General features: G+C 41.4%; 2 protein-coding genes across 3 annotated transcripts; one reads left to right on the top strand and one right to left on the bottom strand.

Moving 5' to 3' along the window:
• Positions 1 to 1748: 1748 nt before the first annotated feature.
• Positions 1749 to 4801, bottom strand: LOC140273796 (eukaryotic translation initiation factor 1b). Its single transcript, XM_072369461.1, has 4 exons — positions 4642 to 4801; positions 3889 to 4052; positions 3622 to 3723; positions 1749 to 3536 (listed from the first exon to the last, which is right to left on the bottom strand). The coding sequence occupies exons 1-4, from the start codon at positions 4670 to 4672 to the stop codon at positions 3492 to 3494; spliced, it is 342 nt and encodes a 113-aa protein (XP_072225562.1). The 5' UTR covers positions 4673 to 4801; the 3' UTR covers positions 1749 to 3491.
• A 1538-nt stretch (positions 4802 to 6339) lies between these two features.
• On the top strand, positions 6340 to 8629 carry srsf2b (serine and arginine rich splicing factor 2b). Of its 2 annotated transcripts, XR_011908058.1 has the most exons (4): positions 6340 to 6954; positions 7375 to 7687; positions 7899 to 7965; positions 8401 to 8629. XR_011908058.1 is itself a non-coding variant. In XM_072369457.1 (3 exons), exons 1-2 carry the CDS (start codon positions 6587 to 6589, stop codon positions 7664 to 7666), a joined length of 660 nt encoding a protein of 219 aa, XP_072225558.1. In that variant the 5' UTR covers positions 6340 to 6586; the 3' UTR covers positions 7667 to 7687; positions 7899 to 8629. The 2 variants fall into 2 exon arrangements, 1 of the variants encoding a protein (XP_072225558.1); XM_072369457.1 differs by having other exon boundaries at positions 7899 to 8629.
• Positions 8630 to 10878: the final 2249 nt, after the last annotated feature.

Here is a 10878-nt window from a genome sequence, read left to right as displayed (position 1 = left end):
TAAAATACAATAATGAATATCGATTTTTCACCAGGTTAAACTGTATTTATTATTAGCGCTTTTCTCTGTTGAAATGACGCTACGGTCCACTTTTGAGTGTTTCGGTCATTTTAAGCTTCTATAAATGAGAAGTTTGGGTTCATATTACTGCTTTTTGTTTGTCGGCCCAATCTATAACCCACTCAGAAGTGACTCTAAATTACCTGGACAGATTTTACAGAAACAGAACCATCTTAATAAAGTGATAATATCCGTTGGTAACAAACATTAACGAGCCGTGTTACAACGTCGCTAACGTCTTACCGCTCCGTGACTTCCCGCGCTTTCACCGGCGGGTGTCAATAAAACGTAGAACTGCTGGTAAACCTGAACTAAGGTGACGTCTCCCATTTTTCATCGTTAATCGTAACAAGGAAAACAATCCTTTTGCCTCCAAATCGAACAAACATAGTGGGGCTCGAGCTATGGCGGCTGCATGCGTTGCCATGGAGCCATACGGATCCCTGTTGAGGGCAAAAAGGCGCACCCGAAAACCAACTGTCCGTCAATTCTTTTGGAGAGTTATTTACATAGAACGAATAATTTAAAGAATTCTTACGATGTTCTTTTAAGTTAAAGCTAATTTTATACATACACACACACACAAATATATAAATATATATATATATATTTGTGTAAGTTTTTGTATACTTTACAGAGCTCTTTGACGTCATTCATAAGCGACAGAAATTTCCGAAATAAACCTTTTTTGTTTACAAAATAAGAATCCTATTTGTGTTAATCTTTAAAACGCCAAAAACAAACAAACCAAAAAAAACATGACCAAAGTCTAATTTGATTTAAAAGTCGTTTTTCAAAAGAGTATTTGAAGAATTAAACAAAATGGAACAAAATATAGCTCAACAGAAAATTCAAATAGTTATTTTCATAAAATTATCATTAAAATTGGGTGATAGTAAATGTTAAAGTACAAACTGTTTTTCAACTTCAGGTATAATTTTGATAGCCTTATAATTTCAATATCTTTATATAACTAATATATTTCATATATGTACATTCAACCTAAAATGTAAACCGACCCCATTGCAAGGGTTTTGTATTTACAATCTAATCCAGAGCTTAATTTCTGCTACAATAAATTAATTTTTATTATCATATATAAATGTGTAAAAAGGTAAGATTGCACGGTTTGGTCTGGTGCAGGATGCTGCCATCTACAGAAAATATGTTGCTAAAATTGTAAAAATCTCAGTAAAGTTTGAGCTAAAGATGCCTCTGACTGTCGAGTAAAACCCATCACACAGAACAGACTTCACTGCACGAGTTTTAGGGAACCGAATGACAAATTTGCAGAACAAACAATGGCCTTGATTTGTTTTTATGATATAATTTAGGCATCGCTGACTTGTGTGTATAAATCACAGCATTACAGGACCCTTAGAGATCAGGTTTTAGGCAGACTTCTTCCACCCTGGTGTCGCTTCATCACTCAGAGAAATAACTCAGTTTTGACCAAAACCACCAAAGAATTCTCAACTTTAATACTTTGGCAGAGAAAAATATCACATCCAAATGAGTACGAACCCATTTGTTTGATGGTCAGTTCTCTGATGATGGGGGCAGTTGAAATACTCCAGGATGAGAAGTAAAAAGCCCATATTTGCAAACAGCTTTAACTCCTTTTTCTACTTAATCCCCAAAAGACGATCCACCTGCAATCTTAGAAATTCAACAAAATTCCACTTCAGTTTATGGAGACTCATGATTTTATTGAAACACCTTGAAGTACAAAACAAAAATGTGACATGAAGCGATGCCTCCTTATTATGGCACGACACCTGAAACAGAAATATAAAAAGGAAACGAAGCAGACACGGAGGGAGGAAATGTGTGTGTGGGAGCGGCATCACCACTCATCCCTGATGTAGTGTGGAGTGGTGTGTCTTTGAGCTGTTGTAGGGGAATGGTGGTGTTACAGAGTCCCATGTTATTCAGAGGTACAGCAGTCAGCCATAACATTATGACCACCAGCTTCATACTGAGCGGGTCCTTTAGAGGCCAAAGCAGCCCTGACCCATCGAAGCACAGAAAGCACTAGAGCTTAAAGATATGTTTTGTTATCTGGCACCAAGCTGTCAGGAGAAGATCCTTTAGGTCCTGATGGTTGAGAGGCGGGGCCTCCATGGATCAGACCGTTCCACAGATGCTCGTTTGGACTGAGATCTGAACACCTGAACCTTGTTGCTGTGCTCCCTCAAACACTCTTGTAGTGTGTTATTAAGCTGCTTAAGAGGCGACCGCGGGATAGTTTCCATGAAGGGGTGAAAATGGTCAGCAACAGCAGCCCTTTTCACACACCGGCATAAAAAAAGACGTCCTTGTTAACCCCCCACTGTTCCTCTTTGGTCATTCACACACGCCAAACAGAAGTGACTCGGCCCTATGCTCACACAGAGGTGACATCACAGAACCAGCTGTGTGAGGACAGGTTAAAACAGGTGTGTTCTGTGCCGTCTGGCACCCAGACACCCGTTTCACCTCTGGGACCCAACTCAGAGGAATATCAGTGGCGGTTAAACTTTGACCCCTCCCTATGCCACTGATGCACAACAAAGGCGCATCAGTCCCGGTTTTAAAGAAATATGTGAAAAGAACTAATGTTTCAGTGGGTGGTACCGAGCGTGTAAAATCCATAAGAAAGGCAGGACCGATGGTTTTCCAAAAGCATTACACAGCGGCTGCCGGCATGTCTTCTTCACACCTGTACAGGGATCCATCAGACCAGGCCAGCTCCTTCCGTTGCTCCACGGTCCAGTTCTGACGCACACACTGTAGGTGCTTTTGGAGGTGGACACGGACCAGGATGGGAAACCCTGACCGGCCTGCGGCTACGCAGCCCCAAACGCAACAAACTACGGTGCACTGTGTGTTCTGAAACCTTTCTGTCGAAACAAGCATTTGCATTTTCAGCGATCTGAGCTACCGTAGCTCTTCTATTGGACTGAACGACATGAGCCAACCTCTGCTCCCCATGGACATCAATGAGCCTCGGACGCCCATGACCCTGTCGCCGGTTCACTGGTTTTCCTTCCTTGGACCACTTTTGGTAAGTCCTGACCACCGCAGACCGGGAACACCCCACAAGAGATGCTGTCATGGAGATACTCAAACCCAGACGTCTGGCCATCACAATCCGGCCCTTGTCAAAATCAGTCAAATCTTCACGCTTTCCCATCTTTTCAGGTACCAACACATCAACCTCATGGACTCAACATTAATTTGCTGCCTGGTGCCAAAGTAACAAGATAGGCTTTCACTTTACCGGTCAGTGGTCATAATATTATGGCTGTAATTCACGTGTTAGCTAATAGGAGCTGGTGGGTTGCAAAGTGGGGAAAGAGGAGAGGAGGAGCAACAGCAGCACATAGGAAGAGGAGGAAGAGGGGGATGGGGCGCTTAATGGCCTTCCAGGAGAGGGCCACCGGCAGCTCCTAAAAGCCGTGGACTTTGAGCTGCTCCTCCTTGGCCAGGTCAATCTGCAGAGAAGGAAGGAGTCACTAAGAACGGCTGTTCACTCCAATAAAACCGTCAGGGAACAAGTCCATAAATACAACAGCTCACCTCAATCAAGAACTGACAGATATTCTTGCGCTGGTCTCCCTGAAGCTGGATCACTTCACCATACTCTGGGTGCTCGATCACTGTCCCATTGCAGGCAAACTTCTGTTGGGATCAAAAAGGTCGAGTTAGAAAACCACCCTGCATCTTCACTCTGTTAAAGCTGGCAGGCTGCCACTAAACGGGTCATTAACTTCCTGCTAAGACAGATGCTGCTGGGTGTGATCAGGTGGAAAGGCCTGCTGACAGCAGACAGACCCACAGTCTTACCTTCTTGAAGGCCTTGACTAGCTTCTTCTTGTCATAGTTGGCAGAGATGCCCTGGACAGTGGTGAGGGTCTTCCTGCCGTTCCGCTGTTGGATTCTTATGTGGATGTAGTCCTCTGTCCCGGCTGGGAGGCGGTCATCACCCTTAGTTGCATCAGCAAAGGGGTCTGGAAGAGACACGAGACAACAGCATGTTACCACGGTGAGAAAAAGAGGAAAATACCGTCATAAAATGACATAACCGCCCGCCAGATTTAGCTCGTCCCTCCTCTGCCGAGTCATCTCTTTTTAACAAGAATGGGTCATATTTCAAACCAAATGCGCAGCAAACACGGAATAACAGTCATAACACAGAAAATTCACCAAATAAACCCTGCCATGGAATAACGTTAAACAAACGGCCCGCGTGACTTTGTTACCGTCACCAGTACCAACATAGTTCCTTAACAACGCCAACAGATCGAAAGAATAAGCTACAGCGGCAGTAACGTTAGCAGCATTTGGGCCTAATGGCGGATGTTTAAACCTGAACAGAGACCTAAAAGACGACTAAAATCACCAAGTCCAAATTTAAATGACTCAAAATGAACACCTAACCTTTCATTTGAATCAGATTAAACGAGTCAACGCTGTGACAAACTCTCCAATCTGGTCTAAAAACAACGAATCTCGACGTAAATTTGACAGTTAGCATTAGCTTAATTAGCTCTAACTTTTCACCTTGCGTCGCGGTTCTGTTCAACCAAATCGACTCACCAAAAGATTGGAGGTTCTGGATAGCGGACATACGATAAGATTTGATTTCCTTTCGGATAATAACTTGCTCAGTGAGCTAACTTAGACTTCAATTGTTCTGGTCACAACGTTTGACTTCTCACAATACGGAGATTTTCTTCTTCTGTTGGTTTATTGATGGTTGTCTAACAAACTTGAGAGCGCACTACCGCCATCAACTGAGCTGGAGGGTGGGCGACTTTCTGTCAGGTAAATCCGTTTATTTGGGAAACTTGTAAAATTCAGAGCATATTTAAGCAAAGGTATTCATTTATCTCTAAATTTTTATTTCTTGTTTGTTTACCAAAAATATAAACCCACTCTTCTCTTCACAACAACATGAATTAGCAGGAACCCAAAAAGAGAAAAAATAAATCTTCCTTCACTCCGGAAGATGATCATGAACATGTTATTGGGATTAGAGGAACCGCATTAGGCTGGTTTAAGTCATATTTATCTGATAGATTCCAGTTTGTTCTTGTAAATGAAGAATCTTCCTCACACGTCGGAGTAAGTCATGGAGTCCCTCAGGGTTCTGTGCTTGGACCGATTCTTTTCACTTCATACATGCTTCCATTAGGCAACATTATTAGACATCATGGCACAAATTTCCATTGCTATAATGATGATACTCAGCTGTACTTATCTATGACAGCAGATTAAACCAATCAGTTGGTCAGACTACCAGCCTGTCTTAAAGACATAAAGACCTTGATGACTCAGAACTTTCTGCTTCTAAATTCAGACAAACGGAAGTCATTATATTTGGATCTGGGAAGTTTCAGGGAAAAACTGTTCAGTTATATAATTACTCCAGATGGTCTTTCCTTGGCCTCTAATGCTACAGTGAGGACCATTGGACTTATTTTTGACCAGGATTTGTCCTTTGACTCATATATTCTCAGTTTCTATTGAGATAAAATCAATAATACCTTTTTAATCCCCAAAGAAAACAAGCTATTGCCACAATATCTGCAATTATAAAAAATAGGTTATTGTTATGAACAGATGACAATATAGAAAAAATAAATAAAAATTCAAATTAAATTGACTGATTTTGTTTAATACAATTACTTAAAAAAATTAATGCAAAAGTGCCACTAATATCAAGGCAATATGTCATCAATATGTTCTTATTATTATACTTAATCATACTTTTCAGATATTTCTTTTAGCAACAATTTGTACTTTATAGCAACTTCCCCTTTAGTTATTACTTTATGGGTTGAAATATAACAAAGTGCATTTAAAATTACACTCAAATGTAATGTAATGAACATACTAAAACTTTGTGGTAATGAAATAGATATTTAAAAATATACTTTCAATTCACTGTTACAATAATAATCCCGAGAATACAATGCTGAAATATACAAACATGTATTGAATAAACATTTAAAAAAAAATACAGTTTGGTAAGTGTAGATATTTCTTTTCATCTATACCAATGATACAAACTATTTTACAATTGTTTAAAAGTATGTTGCTATGTACGATTGAAAATGTGAATATATTTTGAATATGATTAAATATATTAAATTTTCATCACCAGGGTTACTGCGATTTCATGGATTTATAGCCACAGATTTGCCCTGCATTATCTCCTATCTGCACAGATGTCCAGTAGGTGGCGGTAATGCAAGATTGAACTATTTCTGCATCGCAAATACAACAAAGAAGAAGAGCAGTTAGCCGCAGAAGAAGAACGCGAAATCCTCTCCGGTTTGGGTCAGTCGTCGAGGCAGATTTAGTTGTCCGGGTAAAAAGTTTGTTATATTTTATTACTAACTAACCCCAAACTTTGTAGAGGTGAAGAAGTCAGAGTAAATTTGCACATTTGTGTTTGTGTGGACTTTTTAGAAGTACTCTGGCTCTTTTGTAGCTAATTTATAGCGTGTTTTAAAGAAGGCCTCGGAGGTTAATTACCATGAGCTACGGTCGGCCTCCACCAGCCATCGAAGGTATGACTTCCCTGAAAGTGGACAACCTAACGTACCGAACTTCGCCGGAAACACTCAGACGTGTCTTCGAGAAGTATGGCCGGGTAGGGGACGTGTATATACCCCGAGACCGCTACACGAAAGAAAGCCGGGGCTTCGCGTTTGTTCGGTTCCACGACAAACATGACGCTGAAGATGCGATGGACGCTATGGATGGAGCGTTGCTCGATGGACGGGAGTTACGGGTCCAAACGGCCCGGTACGGCAGACCCCCTGATTCCCATGTTAGTGAAGGACGGAGAGGAGGAGGAGGATCTTCCCGCAGGCAAAGTGGTCATGGACGCCGAAGCAGAAGGTAAAATGAGTAGCCAAACGGCAACATTTAGTTTTACAGACGCCAGACTCCATTTAAGATTTTGGCTATTCAGTAAGTGTTTGGCTCACTGAGCAACACGGGTCATTAAAATATTAAGGTAAAGAACTTTCTGTAATAAAATGGATTAATTCAAAAAGTTCGGCTGATGCTACACAAAATTAATTTGACAATTGTCATAATTTCATCAAGATTTTCATTCTCAAAAACGCTTGGTTGAACATATTCATGGTTCCAGGAGAACTTTCTAAGTCCTTAAAGAACAGAGGTTCTGTTCTGACAATCTTTTTTTGGGTGTCTGATCTAATGTTAGTAATCTGTTCTCTATTTTCTGAGTATTAGTCAGTATCAGGTTGTGTTTTCAGCATGTTGACCATAACTAATCAAACTGAATGTGTGTAGCCGCTCCTCCAGCCCGAGACAAAGAAGACGCACCAGATCCCGGAGCAGGAGCCGCTCTCGTTCCCGAAGTCGATCCCGATACTCCAGGTCCAGGTCTTACTCCAGATCCAAATCCCGCTCCCCCAGGAACAAGAAGACCAAGGCTCATTCTCCATCCAGATCAAGATCCAGGTCCCGCTCCAAGTCCAGATCCAGAAGCTGTACCCCTTCCTCCAAAAGAGGGTCCGGGTCCAGGTCTCGTTCCAAAAGTCCCCCCAAACCAGCAGCAGAAAATGGGGGAGAGTCCTTGTAGAGCTCAGCAGCTCACTGACAGGTGAGTTCACGCTTTCCTGAAGGTGATGTTTGATTTAAGGCGGTGTGGAGGTCTGAGGTCGGTGGAGAGCCTCCAGGTGAGGACCTCAGCTCCACGGCTTTAATCTCCACAGCTGCATCATTTCAGACTCTTAATGATGAGGGTTGATGTTCATATTTGGTTCTGGAGGATCGTGTGGAGCTCCTTTCCTGACTTCTGCTTCTCTTCACAGTTCTGGCTGAAGACTTCAGAACTCCCAGACTGGATCTCACACGGGCAGCGGTGTCCAGCTGGAAAAGGTTATTGTGATGTTCATGCTTCAGTCTGTAATTTCTTTTAACCTCAGTTTGATTTCACTGCTGTGCTGAGATTTTATTTCCTTATGATTTTGTAAGTCTGGTTTAAAGTGTCATAAAGAGGAAGTATTTTCAACATTTGGCGAGTCCCGGGCGTAAATGACCCAGAATGATCCTGTTTACACCCGAGAAACGCTTTGATTTTCGTGTTCTGTTGAGTAAACAACATGAAGAACGGTTGTTTTTATGGACATGATTTCTTTGTGCATGTTTTTAGAAGTCAGCATGACATGATTGTTTCCTGAATTTCTTCTGAAAACTGTGACTTTTTCTCCTGTGTTCAGTCAGACTTGATTGAAATCTGTTTCCAGACTTTAGACACGTGCTTGTTCCTCTTCTTTTTCTAATCCCGCTTGTGTGTTTGTTTTTGTGCACTAGGCGCAGTTGTGTAGCAGTTGAGTTTTGCTGATTAGCTGTTAAGGTGGCGTGTTGCTCTGCTGGGTGCTTGGATGTGTCCAGTATTCTCCAGTATTCTCCAGAATGCTCCTGTGACTACGCTGGTGCGGTGGCTACAGTCTCTTACTTTGTACCGTCAACTATTTTTCTTCCTTTAGGTTTGAACCAACAAATGTGACGTTCATTAAAGGTTTGCTGTTTTTGTCTAGAACTGCCTCCTCTCTGATTATTCAACTTTATTTGCAGGTTTTGCATTTAAATGCATGAAAGTCGAGCTGCTGTTTATCTGCAGTAAGAAGTGCAGATTTTCAGTCCTTTTTCCTGAGCATTTTCAGAGGAATGTGTTTTTTCTTTGTTCAGCCACTGAACTCTGACCTTTGAACCATTCAGGCAGAAAAAAGGCTCCTAACTCAAGGGATGAACCAGTGTTGTGTCGACACAGAACAGACAACTTAGCAAAGAAGCCGTTTTAAACTGGATCTTTAGATACTTTGTCACAAAGACACATCATTTGTTCCCATTTCTTTAGCTGCATCTATGAAAAACAGCAAAGAAAACACAGTTTGACAGACAGAAAATAGGATTTCTGCAGCAACAAGGTGATTCCCAAAGAGCTATTAGCTGAAAACTTGGCATATCTCAGCATGGTGTGCAGTGAGTCCTTAAAACATTTGAGGAAACTGGACAAGTGGAGGACAAAAGAAGAAGTGTCAGGCCTAAAAAACTATCTACAGCAGATGAACAGGATCTGAAAGTGATGTCCTTAAGAAAGAGGAAAAAATCCAGCTGTGACCTGACAGGACCTGAGAGATGCATCTGGACCTTCAGCTGATCCATCTACTGTTGGCCCAAGCCTCATCAGAAATGGTCTCCATGGAAGGGTGGCTGTCAAGAAGCCGTTCTTAAGGAAGGGAAACAGGGAGAAAAGGCTGAGCTGTGCCAAATGACACAAGAAGTGGACTGAAAATCAGTGGCAACAGGTCTTATGGAGGGATGAATCCTCCCCAGAGCCCGGACCTCAACATTATTGAAGCAGTGTGGGATCATCTGACAGAGAACGGAACAAAAGGCAGCCCACATCCAAAGAAGAGCTTTGGGATGTCCTTCAAGAAGCCTGGAGAACTCTGTTTCTGCCTCAGATTCACAAAATCACTGCAACGATTTCCTGTTTTTCTGGAAATCTGTAAAGAAACGAGGGTTGGATCAGAACATGTGTTCGGTTCTGTCCAATCATAGAATCTCTTCTTGCCTTTATCTCCACCTGCTGAACGAGTTTAATTTGCTGCAAAGAAACTGGAGAATAAAGGAAATCAGCTCAGGATGAACAACTTCACCTGCTGGTTTGTGAAAAGTTTTCCTGGATTATTTTTAACAAAAGAAAACCTTCATCAGAATTTAATAATTTAGTTAATCAACAGAAAATGAACCTGCAGCACTTTTGACATTCGGCCCAAAATCTTTCTCACATTGAACTGTTTTTAGGGATTTTTCTGTTGGTTGAAGTTGTTTCCTTGGGTTCTCTGACTCTGATGGACACAATCCTACACAGTTATTTACTGTGTAAACAGGCTTTCAGTTTATTCTTTACTTAAATGTGAAAAATTACAATATATAAAAGGAGACATTTCACAAAAATAAACCTGCTTAAACTAACATTTAAAATAAACCAACCGTTTTACTGCAGAAATGTTTTTATTTAAACTTCTGAATGTTTGGAAGATCAATGTTCGACTGTAGTCTAATCGTTTTTATTTGCCTAATTAATCTGGCGTTATCGTCTGTCCAAAGTCCAAAAGTCCAACATCAATCAAAAGATGATTTTTAACGGAATAAATGTGAAGTATTTCTTTACCAGCATTTTTTAAATATCAGATATACCACTTGTTTTTATGTCAAGAATATGAGTGATTTCATAACACTCCACTCACATTAGGTCCACATTTAATAACATTTTCGTGTTTGTTCCAAATAGTAAAAGTATTTCTTAAAAAAAAAATCGCGGGATAATGAATCGTGTGATTTTCCAGGTGGAGAGCAGAATTTCCGGATGTCCGGGAAGGCAGCGTCACAAATTGCAGAAGGCGCGGCTGTTGGTGACGCACAGACGTACTGACGTCAGTCTCAGGGCGGGACCTTAAAGCTCTTATTTCCGGGTCTGCAGTGTTTGTTACCGTGTCGTTAAACGCCAGAAGCTTAGAACCTCCTTCCAGCCGAAACGTTTAAGGCAAATCGTACCTCGCATTGCAGCGAAAAGCCTCTGAACATCGGTACGTGATTTTTAACCAAACTGAGCCGGGCGAAGTGAACGTTACAGACGGTTAAGTTACAAATACACCCAGCTAGCTGCTTATTACATGATAAATCTTTGTCAGATATAATTTGAGCGTCTCTTGAAACCCAAACCATGTCGGTTAACCTTCATTAAGAGCCGGAGCGGTGGTTCCGACCCATACTGGCTGT

Source organism: Leuresthes tenuis, unplaced genomic scaffold, assembly GCF_036924035.1.
Source record: "Leuresthes tenuis unplaced genomic scaffold, fLeuTen1.0.hap1 SCAF_17, whole genome shotgun sequence".
Taxonomy (NCBI): domain Eukaryota; kingdom Metazoa; phylum Chordata; class Actinopteri; order Atheriniformes; family Atherinopsidae; genus Leuresthes; species Leuresthes tenuis.
This window is presented reverse-complemented; position numbering and strand designations above follow the sequence as displayed.

Coding starts and splice junctions, on each gene's coding strand:
- LOC140273796 (XM_072369461.1), bottom strand. CDS start 4,672: ATGTCCGCTATCCAGAACCTCCAATCTTTTG. Junction 4,053..4,641: donor CCAGAACCTCCAATCTTTTG/GTGAGTCGATTT, acceptor TGTCTCTTCCAG/ACCCCTTTGCTGATGCAACT. Junction 3,724..3,888: donor TAGTCAAGGCCTTCAAGAAG/GTAAGACTGTGG, acceptor TGATCCCAACAG/AAGTTTGCCTGCAATGGGAC.
- srsf2b (XM_072369457.1), top strand. CDS start 6,587: ATGAGCTACGGTCGGCCTCCACCAGCCATCGAAGGTATGACTTCCCTG. Junction 6,955..7,374: donor CATGGACGCCGAAGCAGAAG/GTAAAATGAGTA, acceptor GAATGTGTGTAG/CCGCTCCTCCAGCCCGAGAC.